This window comes from Salvelinus fontinalis, chromosome 32 (genome assembly GCF_029448725.1).
Source record: "Salvelinus fontinalis isolate EN_2023a chromosome 32, ASM2944872v1, whole genome shotgun sequence".
Classification (NCBI taxonomy): domain Eukaryota; kingdom Metazoa; phylum Chordata; class Actinopteri; order Salmoniformes; family Salmonidae; genus Salvelinus; species Salvelinus fontinalis.
This window is the reverse complement of record NC_074696.1, coordinates 42,169,227-42,184,881: the sequence shown is the minus strand read 5'-3', so window position 1 is coordinate 42,184,881 and position 15,655 is coordinate 42,169,227. Positions and strand designations below refer to the sequence as shown.

Here is a 15,655-nt window from a genome sequence, read left to right as displayed (position 1 = left end):
CGGCAGACCAAACGCCGAGCCCAGTGAGGCCTGTTTACCCTAACACCATGTTGCTACAGAGCCTCACACACTGACAGGGTTAGCTGGCTACACTTGAGGCGAGGTGAGAGGGGGGTGTGTGTGTGTGTGTGCAGCATCTGGAAAGAGGAGAGAAGAAAGGAGAAAAGAGAGGCAGCGTCGCCAGAATAGACGGAATACACAAAAACACTTTGGCTCTCTCTCATCTCTCCTCCCCTCCCCACACAGCGTGCTGATGAAATCGCTGCCCTCCTTAGATTAAAAGGCCGCCTCTCGCCCCAACTACGTCTCGCGCGCAGATTAACGACACGGTTTGTGTTTTTATCTCCGTAAAAAGGCCCTCCCGTGGCCTCAGGCTCAACAGCTAGGAAGAGTCTTGCATCTCTCCTCCCTCGTCTCTCTCCCTCCCTCCCCTCCCTCACTCCTTGCTTCCCATTACTCTGGTTAAGGACATGAGTGAGTGGCTGGTGGAGGCTTAACTGCTGGTGTTGTTGGGGCCTTTTGCGGGTTCGTTCGCGTGTGTGCACGCTTGTGAGATCGAGAGTGCACACACGTGTACAGTATGTTCTGTATGTGTGTGTGTGCGCGCACGTTTGTTCGTAACTATGTGTGTGTGTCAACGAGCCCCCCCCCCCCACAGTCATTGATCAGCAGCACAGCCAGCGCTGGGAGGTCGGTTGCATATGTGAGTCTATTAAATCAGACCCGCTCCAATCCTTCACCAGGGGCCTCCCGTTCTGTGGCCAGATGAAGAGGGCCGCCCAGAGCACGCCATTTGCTACGTTCTCCATTGAACCCCTCTTGAAGTCAGCCAAACTTCCAAGAAGACACCAGGGGTCTAGTAGAGCACCCGTAGAGCAGCAAGCAACCACATTGTAGCGTGATTAGTCAGTAGTTGAAAAGGAGTCAGAAGTCAAATGGAGGTTTTGGAAGAAGTGACACATTTCTTCTAAGTGACTATGAGGCATGCAAACACTCTCTCAAACATGCGTTACATCTAACGAACGATGGGCGCTTACACACGCGTGCAAAACACACACGCAAAGTCACGTGGGTTCAAGCACACGTACTCTGTCTGAGTCACGCATGCTCACACGAACACGGGCGCACACACCATAAATCATTAAATCGTTAACACACACACACACACATACACACAGTCTCACAACGTCACACTAGCTCAAGTGCTTTCTCTTTGGGGAAAGTGTTAATGGCGAAACGACCCGGTTCTCCCCTGTGTGAAAGGAAGCCTGACTGATGTTTTTGAGAGAGAGGGTGTGTGTGTGTCTGCGTGTGCGTGTATGTGTGTATTTGTGTCTGTGTGACCTACAGCCGGATACCAAGTACAGTACAGGTGTCCTTCCAGCTGCCAGAGGGGCCGACTTTCTCTCCCTCACGTACTGTCACTTTCTCTCCCTCATGTACTGTCACTTTCTCTCCCTCACGTACTGTCACTTTCTCTCCCTCACATGCTCCAACTTCCTCTCCAAGACCCATACTGTCACTTTCTCTCCTTCACATGCTCCAACTTCCTCTCCCTCACATACTGTCACTTTCTCTCCCTCACATGCTCCAACTTCCTCTCCAAGACCCATACTGTCACTTTCTCTCCTTCACATGCTCCAACTTCCTCTCCCTCACATACTGTCACTTTCTCTCCCTCACCTACTCTCTTTCTCACATACTCTCAACTTTCTCTCGTACATGTATTTCTCTTTCCCACACGTACTCAGACTCGTATTCTTTCTCACATCCACTTTTTTTCCTCTCTCGCCTCTTCATCTCACGTTCTTTTTCTTACACACACATTCCCTTTCTCTCTCTCTGTCTCTCTTTGTACCGGACACGCCAACAGCATGCGTAATCAGTCATGGCGATGCAGCCGACCCTTATGGGGGATTGTCTGTGTGAGCCAGGCAGCCATGGTGTGGAATTCATTAACACATGGAAGTAAGGGCACCACGCCTGGGACTTATCAGCCTCACCAGACAGCTGGCCATGTCTGGGATGGCCATTATCACGTACAGTGCCTTCAGAAAGTATTCCTGCCCCTTGAACTTAATCCACATTTTGTTGTGTGTTACAGCCTGAATTCAGAATGTATTAAATGTATGTTTTTCTTCTCTCGCCCATTTACACACGATATCCTGTAATGACAAAGTGAAAACATGTTTTTAGAAAGTTGTGCAAAAAAAGTATTATCTCATTTACGTAAGGTATCACACCCCTAAGTCATTACATGTTAGAACCACCGTTTGGCAGCATTTACAGCTGTAGGTCTTTCTGGGTAAGTTTCTAAGATCTTTGCACACCTGGATTGTACAACATTTTCACATTATTCTTTATAAAATTCTTCAAGCTCTGTCAAGTTGGTTGTTGATCATTGCTAGACAGCCATTTTCAAATCTTGCCATAGATTTTCAAGCAGATTTAAGTCAAAACTGTAACTAGGCCACTCAGGAACATTCAATGTCGTCTTGGTAAGCAGCTCCAGCGTATATTTGGCCTTGTCTTTTAGGTTGTCCTGCTGAAAGGTGAATTCATCTCCTAGTGTCTGATGGAAAGCAGGCTGAACCAGGTTCTCCTCTAGGATTTTGCCTGTCCTTAACTCTGTTTCGTTTATTTTTATCCTTTAAAAAAAAACTCCCTAGTCCTTGCCCTTCACAAGCATATCCATAACATCCACCACTACGCTTGAAAATATGAAGCGTTGTAGTCAGTGATGTGTTGGATTTGCCCCAAACAAAACGCTTTGTATTCAGGGACGTCAAGTTAATTTCTTCTTATTTTTTACCCATCTACCAATAGGTGACCTTCCTGTTTTTTGTGTGGTTGAATCTGTGTTTGAAATTCACTGCTCTACTGCGAGACCTTACAGATTATTTTTATGTGTGAGGTACAGAGACGAGGTAGTCATTCAAAAATCATGTTAAACACTATTATTGCACACAGAGTGAGTCCATGCAACTTATTATGTGACTCGTTAAGTACATATTTTTTCTCCTGAATTTTTTTTAGGCTTGCCATAACAAAAGAGTAGAATACTTATTTATAAGAATATGATTCCAGTTTGACATTATGTTGTATTGTGTGTAGGCCAGTGACACAAAGTCTCTGTTTAAAATTCAGGCTGTAACACAGCAAAATGTGGAAAAAGTCAAGGGGTGTGAATACTTTCTGAATGCCCTGTATAGACACACAAATATAAACACATACACACACTGAAGCACATACACAGATGCAAACACATAGACTTGGGCGTGCAGACCGATGCAGACACACACACACTCAGACATGAACACATAGACGCAGGCACACGGTGAAACACGCCGTGCATACCTACCGTGATGCACATGCAGATGCATACACTCAGACTAGGGTTGAATGGCGGGAGCCCGCTTACCAAGATTTACTGGGATTTACCACCCAAAACCACTCCCTTTTCCCGGGATGAAAAAAGTGCCAGAAACCGTTAAATTACAATAAAAGATCCATAGGAACAGCATGGCGTGAAATGGAACTGTTAAATTATATGCAATGTCTAAATCTGGCTTCTCTGCATGATGATTTATCAACGCTCAGGGACAGGTGGGGACAGACAGCCCATCTCAGTATGGAATCGCATGTTCTCTCCCTGCTTTATCACGGTTTGAACAATGTGTGTAATTCCAGTCCATATAATACAGTATAATACAACACTGTGCGGTAATACAGTTTACACTCAAAAAGATCACCCTACTAGTGCTAGTTTCATTTATTTACCCAGTAGAGCATATAACTAGCTACATCTATGGGCTTTTATGTAGTAGTCTATCATTTACTGTATGTATTAGATAATGGCACAATCATTTGGGCTTGCGCTCATTAAATGTCTTTAATGTAGGGCTCATCGGGCTCAGGTAGCATCAGGCTTACATTTTTTATAAAAGCTAATCAAATCCAGACATAAGCCTATTTATACGCTTTATAATGCTCTGAATGACACTTCCGGTTTTGGCGGGAAATACCGGGTTACCCGGGAGAAAAATGATTTATTCTCAGGATGGAACATTTGTAAAATATTCAACCCGACCAGTACACAGACTTCCTGTCAGTGGAACAAACAGGCACATATACTGAACAAAAATATAAACACAACATGTAAAGTGTTGGTCCCATGTTTCATGAGCTGAAATAAAAGATTATTTCTCTCAAATGTTTTGCACAAATTTGTTTACAACCCTGTTAGTGAGCATTTCTCCTTTGCCAATATAATCTATCCACTTGTCAGGTGTGGCATATCAAGAAGCTCATTAAACAGCATGATCATTACGCAGGTGCACATTGTGCTGGGGACAATAAAAGGCCACTCAAAAATGTGCAGTTCTGTCACAATGCCACAGATGTCTCAAGTGTTTAGGCATAAGCCGCCTCCAACATCGTTTTAGAGAATTTGGCAGTACGTCCAACCGGCCTCACAACCGCAGACCATGTGTAACCACACCAGCCCAGGACCTCAACATCTGGCTTCTTCACCTGTGGGATCATCTGAGACCAGACACACGGATAGCTGATGAAACTGAGGAGTATTTCTTTCTGTAATAAAGCCCTTTTGTGGGGAAATACTCATCCTGAGTGGCTGGGCCTGGCTCCCCAGTGGGTGGGCTTATGCACACCCAAGCCCACCCATGACTGCGCCCCTGACCAATCATGTGAAATCCATAGATTATGGCCTAATGAATTTATTTAAATTGAATGATTTTCTATTATGAACTTTAACTTAGTAAAATCGTTGAAATTGTTGCATGTTGCGTTTACATTTTTGTTCAGCGTATGTATACTGTATACACAATGTTTTTGGAAAGTATTCAGACCCCTTTACCTTTTCCACATTTTGTTACGTTACAGCCTTATTCTAAAATGAATTAAATAATTGTATTTCCTCATTAATCTACACACAATACCCCATAATGACAAAGGGAAAACAAGTTTTTAGAAATTTTAGCAAATGTATTAAAGATAAAAACAGATATCTTATTTACATAATTATTCAGACCTTTTGCTATGAGACTCGAAATGCATCCTTTTTCCATTTATCATCCTTGAGTTGTTCTACAACTTGATTGTAGAACAGTCCACCTGTGGTAAATTCAATTGGTTGGACATCATTATATAAACAGGCACACACCTGTTTATATAATGTCCCACAGAAACCAAGCCATGAGGTCGAGAAGGGCCTTGGTCAGTGAGGTGACCAAGAACCCGATGGTCACTCTGACAGAGCTCCAGAGTTCCTCTGTGAAGATGGAAGAACCTTCCAGAAGGACAACCATCTCTGCAGCACTCCACCAATCTGGCCTTTATGGTAGAGTGGCCAGACAGAAGCCACTCTTCAGTAAAAGGCACATGACAGCCCACTTGAAGTTTGCCAAAAAGCGCCTAAAGACTCTCAGACAATGAGAAACAAGATCCTCTGGTCTGATGAAACCAAGATTGAACTCTTTGGCCTGAATGCCAAGCATCACGTCTACACGAAATCTTGCACCATCCCTACAGTGAAGCATGGGGGTGGCAGCATCATGCTGTGGGGATGTTTTTCAGCGGCAGGGACTGGGAGACTAGTCAGGATCAAGGGAAAGATGAACGGAACAAAGTACAGAGAGATCCTTGAATAAAACCTGCTCCTGAGCGCTCAGGACCCCAGACTAGGGTGAAGGTTCACCTTCCAACAGGACAACGACCCTAAGCAAACAGCCACGACAATGTCGGAGTGGCTTCGGGACAAACTTCCGACTTCAACTGTGTATATGTGCACATGCATAATATCAAATGCAGCCCCCCCCCCCCCCCCCCCCCCAACACTCAAACATCTCTCAAATTCAAACACTCATACTCACACTCAAAGACACTCACATGAATGACCACACACAGGGCTACTGTATATTATGCTAATGCCGCACACATCCGCAGTGGCCGTGTCACTAAGGGCTTATGCATCCTGTGTAGTATTCATTGGATCTCTTTAACCCCCTCACTCACATGGGTGAAGTCCATGTACACTGATCCCCCCCCTAGTTCCTGAGGGTCATTCCTGCCTTTTAGCTCACACAACCCTCCTGAAGGAACGAGGGAGTAAGAGGTATGGAGAGAGAGGGGAAGAGAGAGGGGGAGAATGAGAGAGAGGGGGACGGGGAGAGAGCTGGAAAGCGCGCTGATGAAATCTGCTGTCGTCAGCAGGTTCCCGTTAAAAGAAATGGGATTAGGCTTCTGGGAGAGAGGCTTCAGGAATGCAGGTGACAGGTTGCAGGCAGAGAGGGAGAGAAAAGAGAGAGATGGGAACAAAACGAGAGAGGGTGAGAAAGAGATACAAGGGACTCGCACACTTTCATGCGTACACTCACCGTCATTCCTCTCTCCTCTCTCTCTCTGTCTCTCTCTGTCTCTCTCTCTCTCTGTCTCTCTCTGTCTCTCTCTCTCTCTCTCTCTCTCTGTCTCTGTCTCTCTCTCTCTGTCTCTCTCTCTCTCTCTGTGTCTCTCTCTCTGTCTCTCTCTCTGTCTCTCTGTCTCTCTCTCTGTGTCTCTCTCTCTGTGTCTCTCTCTCTGTGTCTCTCTGTCTCTGTCTCTCTCTCTCTCTCTGTCTCTCTCTCTGTCTCTGTCTCTCTCTCTGTCTCTCTCTCTGTCTCTCTCTCTCGTCGATCATTGTCCCACGTGCATAAAGTGTACTGAAATCCCTTTTGTTTCCGATCTCTTAAAGCCGGTTCATTATGCTGACTTGAATTTGAAATTCAATGATTAACCTGTGATATGTCTCGTCTCTCTTGTGTTGCAGACTGGTATGCAGTTAACATATGATCCTGCTGCTATGCAGAATGGGTAAGAGTCCATCTACTTAAAGAATCTGTAAGAGATGTAGTGGTGATAGGTCTCAGGTGTTTGTCCGTGCGTGCATGTATGCTTTCATGCCTGGTTGCCTGCGTGTGTTCCCGTCCCTTTGTCTGTGACTCTGATTGTGTGTGTATGCGTGCCTTCCGTGTCGGTGTACTAACGGGTGCCATGGAAATGAATGGCCTAGCAAAGTGTTCTATTTTTCGCTGTGTGCTGTAACAGGAAGGGGAGGAGAGCCTTGATTTCCGTCCTATCTCAATGTGGCCTCAGTCTGTGACAGGAAGCTTCTCACTCACTCCCTGCTTCCTGAAGCGCTTAATCTCAATGACTCTGGAATAAGACTGGATGAATGAATAGCATCTCATTAGATACAGCACTGGCCATTTTGGAACCGTAACAGTTAGCTGTAATTATGAGGCCCGACATCAACGTTTAAGTTAGAGGAAAAATGGAGAATAGCACAGTGACCATTTAGTAGATATACAATAGAGGTGTACAGATACAGTATATGGAGAATATACTGTATGATAGCAGTATGTTGAGATTACTTCAAGACTTGTAGTCAGTGACAATAGTTCTATGTCAGTGGTCACCAACCTTTTCTGAGTCAAGATCACGTTCCGAGTCAAAATGTAAGCCGAGATCTATCGCTCAGATTCTTTTTGTGACATGACTTAAATAACATAAGTCTATGCAACATTAACCAATTAAAAACAGTTCTGAAGCTATGAGGTTTGTGCAGTAGGCTATAGGCCCAATACATTATCACTGCATATTGCCCTGCCAATGTTGGTCTATGATCACACTGGTAATAGATCATTTGTTGTGTTACTTGTGAGGCACAACTGAGTGATCACAATCATTTGCTTATTTTTTCTTACTGGACTGGTGGCCCGCATCTGATGGTCAGTCTGAGGGTGAGGGAGGGATCAGCGGTGAGGCTGCCTCTCGCCCGACTCACCCTCCCTCCGCTCTCCCTCCCTCCGCTGAGAAATGGAGACGCAGTCTTCCAGCTGATGGCAAAACTCAAGTCCCACTGCATTATTTCTGCCTCATGCACCAATTCATGTTGTTACGCCTATGGCCAGAGAAAGTGAAATATTCCTAGATATTAAAAAAGACACAAGCCACTAATAATAACCAAAAGTATGTGAACACCCGCTCGTTGAACATCACATTCCAAAATCATGGGCATTAATATGTAGTTGATCCCCCTTTTCTGCTATAACAGCCACATCTGGGAAGGCTTTCCACTAGATTTTGGAACATTGCGGAACATTGCTGCGGGGACATGCTTCCATTCAGCCACGAGCATTAGTGAGGTCGGGCACTGATGTTGGGCGATCAGGCCTGGCTCGCAGTCGGCGTTCCAATTCATCCCAAAGGTGTTCGATGGGGTTGAGGTCATGGCTCTATGCAGGCCAGTCAAGTTCTTCCACACCGATCTCAACAAAACATTTCTGTATGGACCTCGCTTTGTGCACGGGGGCATTGTCATGCTGAAACAGGAAAGGACCTTCCCCAAACTGTTGCCACAAAGTTGGTTGCACACAATCGTCTAGAATGTCATTGTATGCTGTAGCGTTACTATTTCCCTTCACTGGAACTAAGGGGCCAAGCCAGAAACCATGAAAAACAACCCCAGACCATTATTCATCCTCCACCAAACTTTACAGTTGGCACTATGAATTGGGGCAGGTAGCGTTCTTCGGGCATCCGCCAAACCCAGATTCGTCCATCGGACTGCCAGATGGTGAAGTGTGATTCATCACTCCAGAGACCACTTTTCCCATGCTCCAGAGTCCAATGGCGGCGAGCTCGTACATGGAAACCCATTTCATGAAGCTCCAGACAAACAGGTATTGTGCTGACGTTGCTTCCAGAGGCAGTTTGAAACTTGGTAGTGAGTGTTGCAACCGAGGACAGATAATTTTTTACGCGCTACATGCTTCAGCACTCGGTAGTCCCGTTCTGTGAGCTTTTGTGGCCTACCACTTTGCGGTTGAGCAGTTGTTGCTCCTAGACCTTTCCACTTCACAATAACAGCACTTACAGTTGACCGGGGCAGCTCTAGCAGGGCAGGAATTTGACAACCTGACTTGTTGGATAGGTGGAATCCTATGACGGTGTCACCTATATAATGTTTGTCTATGGAGATTGAATGGCGGTGTGCTCAATTTTATGCACCTGTCAGCAAAGGGTGTGGCTGAAGCAGGCAAATCCACTCATCTTAAGGGGTGTCCACATGCTTTTGTATATATAGTGTATATAAAACACAGGAAAAGTGTTTGTCTACACTGGACCTTTAAAGCCTGTATTTCCTTGGCATTTTCAGACAAATATTAACAGCTGGAGAAACAACACACCAACACGTATCGTGAGGTCATGTTTTTTTATTTCACCTGTAGTTCAAGTCATTGTTAGTAATTTTAATCCATGATTTCAACGCATAAAATAAAATGAATTGAGCAATAGTGTAGAAGATAGCAATACAGAATCTACTGTAAGGCTTTTCAATTGTATAATTACAGTACCAGTCAAAAATTTGGACACAGCTCCTCATTCCAGGGTTTTTCTTTATTTTTACTATTTTCTACATTGTAGAATAATAGTGACGACATCCAAATTCTGAAATAACACACATGGAATCATGTAGTAACCAAAAAAGTGTTAAACAAATCAAAATGTATATTATATTTGAGATTCTTCAAATTAGCCACCCTTTGCCTTGATGACAGCTTTGCATACTATTGGCATTCTCTCAACCAGCTTCATGAGGTAGTCACCTGGAGTGCATTTCAATTAACAGGTGTGCCTTGTTAATTTGTGGAATTTCTTTCCTTCTGAATGTGTTTGAGCCAATCAGTTGTGTTGTGACAAGGTAGGGGTGGTATACAGAAGTTAGCCCAATTTGGTAAAATAAAAATTATGGCAAGAACAGCTCAAATAAGCAAAGAGAAGCAATTTTATTTTATTTTAAGACATGGTCAGTCAATCCGGAAAATTTGAACAACTTTGAAAGTTTCTTCAAGTGCAGTCGCAAAAACCATCAAGCGCTATGATGAAACTGGCTGTCATGAGGACCGCCACAGGAAAGGAAGACCCAGAGTTACCTCTGCTGCAGAGGATAAGTTCATTAGAGTTAATTGCACCTCAGATTGCAGGCCAAATAAATGCTTCACAGAGTTCAAGTAACAGACACATCTCAACATCAACTGTTCAGATAGGACTGCGTGAATTAGGCCTTCATAGTTGAATTGCTGCAAATAAACCACTACTAAAGTATACCAATAAGAAGAAGAGACTTGCTTGGGCCAAGAAACACGAGCAGTGGACATTAGACCGGTGGAAATCTGTCCTTTTTTGGTTCCAACCGCTGTGTCTTCGTGAGACGCAGAGTAGATGAACGGATTATCTCCGCATGTGTGGTTCCCACCGTGAAGCATGGAGGAGGAGGTGTGGGGGTGCTTTGCTGGTGACACCGTCTGTGATTTATTTAGAATTCAAGGGACACTTAACCAGCATGGCAACCACAGCATTCTGCAGCAATACGCCATCACATCTGGTTTGCACTTATTTATTTATTTATTTATTTTATTTCACCTTTATTTAACCAGGTAGGCAAGTTGAGAACAAGTTCTCATTTACAATTGCGACCTGGCCAAGATAAAGCAAAGCAGTTCAACACATACAACAACACAGAGTTACACATGGAGTAAAACAAACATACAGTCAATAATACAGTAGAACAATAAGTCTATATACAATGTGAGCAAATGAGGTGAGATAAGGGAGGTAAAGGCAAAAAAAAGGCCATGGTGGCGAAGTAAATACAATATAGCAAGTAAAACACTGGAATGGTAGATTTGCAGTGGAAGAATGTGCAAAATAGAGATAGAAATAATGGGGTGCAAAGGAGCAAAATAAATAAATAAATACAGTAGGGGGAGAGGTAGTTGTTTGGGCTAAATTATAGATGGGCTATGTACAGGTGCAGTAATCTGTGAGCTGCTCTGACAGCTGGTGCTTAAAGCTAGTGAGGGAGATAAGTGTTTCCAGTTTCAGAGATTTTTGTAGTTCGTTCCAATCATTTGCAGCAGAGAACTTAGTGGGACTATCATTTGTTTTTCAACCCAACAATGACCCAAAACACACCTCCAGGCTGTGTAAGGGCTATTTGACCAAGAAGGAGAGTGATGGTGCTGCATCAGATGACCTGGCCTCCACAATCACCCGACCTCAACCCAATTGAGATGGTTTGGGATGAGTCGGACCGCAGAGTGAAGGAGAAGCAGCCAACCATATGTGGGAATTCCTTCAAGTCTGTTGGAAAAGCATTCCTCATGAAGCTGGTTGAGAGAATGCCAAGAGTGTGCAAAGCTTTCATCAAGGCAAAGGGTGGCTACTTTGAAGAACCTAAAATCTAAAATATATATTTATTTGTGTAACACTTTTTTGGTTATTACCTGATTCCATATGTGTTTTTTCATATTTTGATGTCTTCACTATTATTCTACACTGTAGAAAATAGTCAAACTAAAGAAAAACCCTTGAATGAGTAGGTGTGTCCAAACTTTTGACTGGTACTGTATATGTAGCCTTTGTACAAAGCCCAAACATGATAGTTGTATCATAATACATCATTGTAATATATGCCATTTAGCAAACGTCTTTTTAAAACTTATGTTTTACATAAGGATACTTGGTCCCATGAATCGAACCCCATATTCTGGCGTTGCAAGCCCCACACTCTACCAACAGAGGACCACTGAGAGGGGTATAACATTGCACTTAACCAGCGAGGGGATGAAAATGACACCCAGGGATGTTAAAGTAGCCCGCCGTGATAGAGTAGCCCGCCGGCTCTTTCCCCAAGAGCCAAACTCAACACTTTGGAATAGCCTTCTTTAAATGCATTGAGTTTTCCCAAACACTGTGGATTGAAGTCACCCATCAGCCTAAGCCAGCCAACATGGTACAGCCTTATTGCTCGAGGCTGGTGGGGGCGACAACACAGACAGACATTTTTTTATGCGACGACAAAGCTCAATTTCTGATCTGATAAAACCAGACTTTTCAATCGAGAAGCCATAAGACGCTTCATGAAACTTTTATGCGCCCCACGAAACACAATATATTGCGTTGTGTTTGATTTGAGCTGGCAAAAGGGATGAAACAAGACAATGAAGATCTATACCCACATGTAGGAAGCTCTGTCTGTACGGCCTCAAAGACTGACTGCGAGGATCTGTGCATAGACGACTACGTGGGCGTGTTTATTGGTGTGCATGGATCAATGGACATAAAAGGTATTTTAGTAGAGGGATTGTTCCTGTTGTATGGTTCATTCCAGTCCTTATGTGGAGATAGACTGGCTCGAGGAATATGTGTGGAGAAGATTTCATATGGTTCAATTAGAGGTTAGTACATAAAAAGCCTAAGGCATGAAACACACAAAAATGTCTTCACATACTGGTGTCTATAAATGAATGTTAATTCCAATCAGCTTTTTGGAAACAGTAGTTCCCTAACCAAACATTTGAATTAAACCTTAATATGCACGTAATAACCACGATCATCCTGATATTTCAATGCAAACAGTTGTATTGCATGGAGACCTATAATGTCATCCAGTACCAGTCTGCCCTTTCACCCTTCTCTGTTTCCTCTCTCCTCTCAGGTTCTACACCTCGCCTTACAGTATCGCCACCAACCGCATGATCGCACAGACGTCCATCACGCCCTTCATCGCTGCTTCCCCCGTCTCCACATATCAGGTGAGTGATGTACTGGACTCTACCCAGAGGGGAGATAGCCGCGGGGCGGCTGGGGACTGGCTGGGAGATGGGCAAGCTGTGGGGCTGGAAAACAGCAAGAGGCTCTCAGAGATTCGGACCTTTGAAGCTTTCCTCATTGGTTTGCCAACGATGCCGGATGAGAACACAACAGACGGAAAGTCTCAACAGAAAATGAGCAGGGAATAGACTGAGGGGGAAAAAAAGAGAAAAGCAACGCCCGTTAGGAATTAGAGTGTTGGGAAAAACAAACAGTTTCTCCATCGCTGTCCTGACCCTGTTGTGCTTTTCAAGCTTTTTCAAGCTGTCATACCTTTCATAGTAATTTTACATCCTTTTCCCTGCTAACTGAATTCCACACTTTGTATCCCAGTTGATCCCTGGAACCATGTGAAACGGAGCGTTTCCATGTCTAAACACGCACAATTTCAAGCACCTCCAGATGTTTGACTGCAACAAGCAGAAGGGAAGAGACACTGTTCAGCCTCGCTGTTTGTCATTGAGGCTGCTTAGAATGCAGAGAGAGGGAGAGAGAGATGGAACGAGAGAGTGAGAGCGATGGAACGAGAGAGTGAGAGCGCAAGAAAGAGAGAGCGCTGGAGAGAGAGAGCGATAGGGAGAGAGAGAGAGATAAAGACGGAGAAGGAAAGAGAGAGGGTAGGGGGTTGGTTGGTGAAGGTTGGCTTGTCCGCCTTTCAGATACGTCTGATTAAAACTCAGGTCCAGTGCTGGGGGGAGAAGGGGGACGGGGCGCGGCGCTAATCCGCGTTCCGAAGGCTTCCCAAATTGATTTATCAAAAACAATGGCCTGGCTTTTGAGGAATATTAATCCTCACAGTTTCAATATTGGCCACCACCACTTCCTGTAATATTGCCCTTCAGCAAGGCAGCGCCAGGCAAGGTGAGTCCTCCATCTTCTGTCAAGTACAAAGAGTAGAGCAGGCAGGAAGCAAAGCATACGGTATGAGACAAAGGAAGCACTAGTGGCCAAAATGGAGAAAAATTATATGATTTCAGTTCTTTGTGGTAGAAAATATTAAGCATTTTGCACCTTTTTTTATTGGCTACTATTACATATAATCTGCTCAGATGCAGATAATGTATTGTTTATTGAATTGTGTGTTTTACAATTGTATTTATTTCCTGGAAATAACAAACAAACTAAAACGATGGCTAATTCGCCAAATGCCCATTGTAAACAGTCTTTATTTGGACTGTCTTTCTTTGGAATGTGTACGCTGGGAAAACATCCTGATTTACTTTGTCACGTGACAGTGGACAATCCATCCACTTCCTGGTCTAGCCATGCGGTCTGCCCTGCTGTGTTCTGGCTGCCTTAATATCAAACGCAAGCTCAGGGCAGCGTCAGCCAGAGGTTGACAGACATCCTCAGACTAGACCACTGGACAACATCAGTAACACAATGCACCAGCTTCTTGTTAAGTCATCGCTGCTGCTACTAATGCATCCATGATAATAATTTGTTTTTTTTTAAAACACTCAATCTCAGTCAAAACATTTCTAAGCACACGCAGTTTGAATCTTGTTGATGTCACATGGAAATATTCTAAAGATGGACGATTAGGGAACAAAGCTTTATCTCGTCTCTTTTTTCTTCCTGTTGTCTCGAGAACAAACACCGTGAGGAAGAAACAAACAATCATGGCTCTGTGCTATACAATAAAAACCCCTCACTTGTTTAGGCAAGCCTCAAATCATGGGCTTTAACGAGCTCAGAGGATTGGCGTTCTGATGGAAGATTAGCATCTGTTTGTCTTTGTTGAGCCCAATCATTTCCCCTAGGATCAATGGGCAGACGTGTGTGTGTCTCTGACTAGCTGTCTAATACTCCTCTCCAGCAAATCTAAATGGCCCATTTATTCAACTGTGGCTTCTCTCACTGTTGACAGCATGGACTTCTATTAAACTGAATGGCCCACAAAGTCCAATAGAGCAGTAGGTATTTTTCTGTTTCAGGGTTAGTTTGTAGGTTCTTGTCCCTCGATATTCGGTTTGCCACTGTCGACCCAAGCTGGGTTGAGCCATCTTGGCCTGTGGCGTGACACGCTGTGCCTAATTCTGCAAATTCAGGGCCTGTCTGTTTTCAACTGGCCACGGCTTGTTAGCGTCATCTTACCTCAACACGCCCACACATCCCAGGCACGGAAGTAACAGTGGGAAAGGACAGGGCACAAGCATGCACTGGCATGCAGCGAAATAGCGTGACAATGGAAAACCAGTTATTGCACACTGTTGATTGTAAGGGGAAAGAAGTGGCATGGGTAACCTTAAGTCAAAAATGATGTTTCATTTGATGTCTCCCTCATAGGTCCAGAGTACGTCATGGATGCCTCATCAACAATACGTTATGCAGCCTACAGTAAGTGCATTACCATTCGCTATGTCAATGTGATTTACTGTATGTGCTCTAGCAGTCCCACGTGGACCTTTGACCTTTTGGGGTTAGAGGTCGACAGGAAGATGCCTGATGTCTACCTTCACTTGCGATAAATTCCCAGTGCCTTTCGGTTAACTCACCAGAAGAGTTAAGAGAGCTTTGGACAGAATGTTATGAATCTTTCAGAATGTTGCAACCTCCAAGGCACTTTCTATATATTTAGAGCTAATATCTTGCAGCATTGGAATTGGTAAAGTAGATGCTCCGTCTTCAAACTCCTCCTGTGGCAAGTCCACTTTCAGACCACCTTCGGAGCTCACCCACAGACTCAAGCACTGAACCGAATTGTATCGCTGATAGCTAAAATGATTCTTCCGCTACTGTCTTGAATCATCGGGAAACACTTTATGAAAGTTGGTCGTTCCATTGTGATAACCACGCGGATGTCCATTCGCTCTTTCTTAGGTGTACAAACATGTGTTTCTGGTTGGGAACAGAGTTTATGGGTCTTGGTGGACTGTAGTGTGACTCAGCAGAATTGAACGAGCAAAGCAGAACACCAACTAGCCTGCTCAATCCA

General features: G+C 44.2%; 1 protein-coding gene across 3 annotated transcripts in view; it reads left to right on the top strand.

Annotated features, from left to right (window-relative positions):
• LOC129831385 (RNA-binding motif, single-stranded-interacting protein 3-like) overlaps positions 1 to 15,655 on the top strand; it is a 351,034-nt gene that overhangs the window by 287,890 nt on the left and 47,489 nt on the right. For all 3 annotated transcript variants that reach the window (XM_055894739.1, XM_055894740.1, XM_055894742.1), the window contains 3 exons: positions 6,827 to 6,870; positions 12,563 to 12,659; positions 15,007 to 15,057. In XM_055894739.1, the coding sequence (XP_055750714.1) occupies positions 6,827 to 6,870; positions 12,563 to 12,659; positions 15,007 to 15,057 (192 nt within the window). The remainder of the gene's footprint in view (positions 1 to 6,826; positions 6,871 to 12,562; positions 12,660 to 15,006; positions 15,058 to 15,655) is intronic.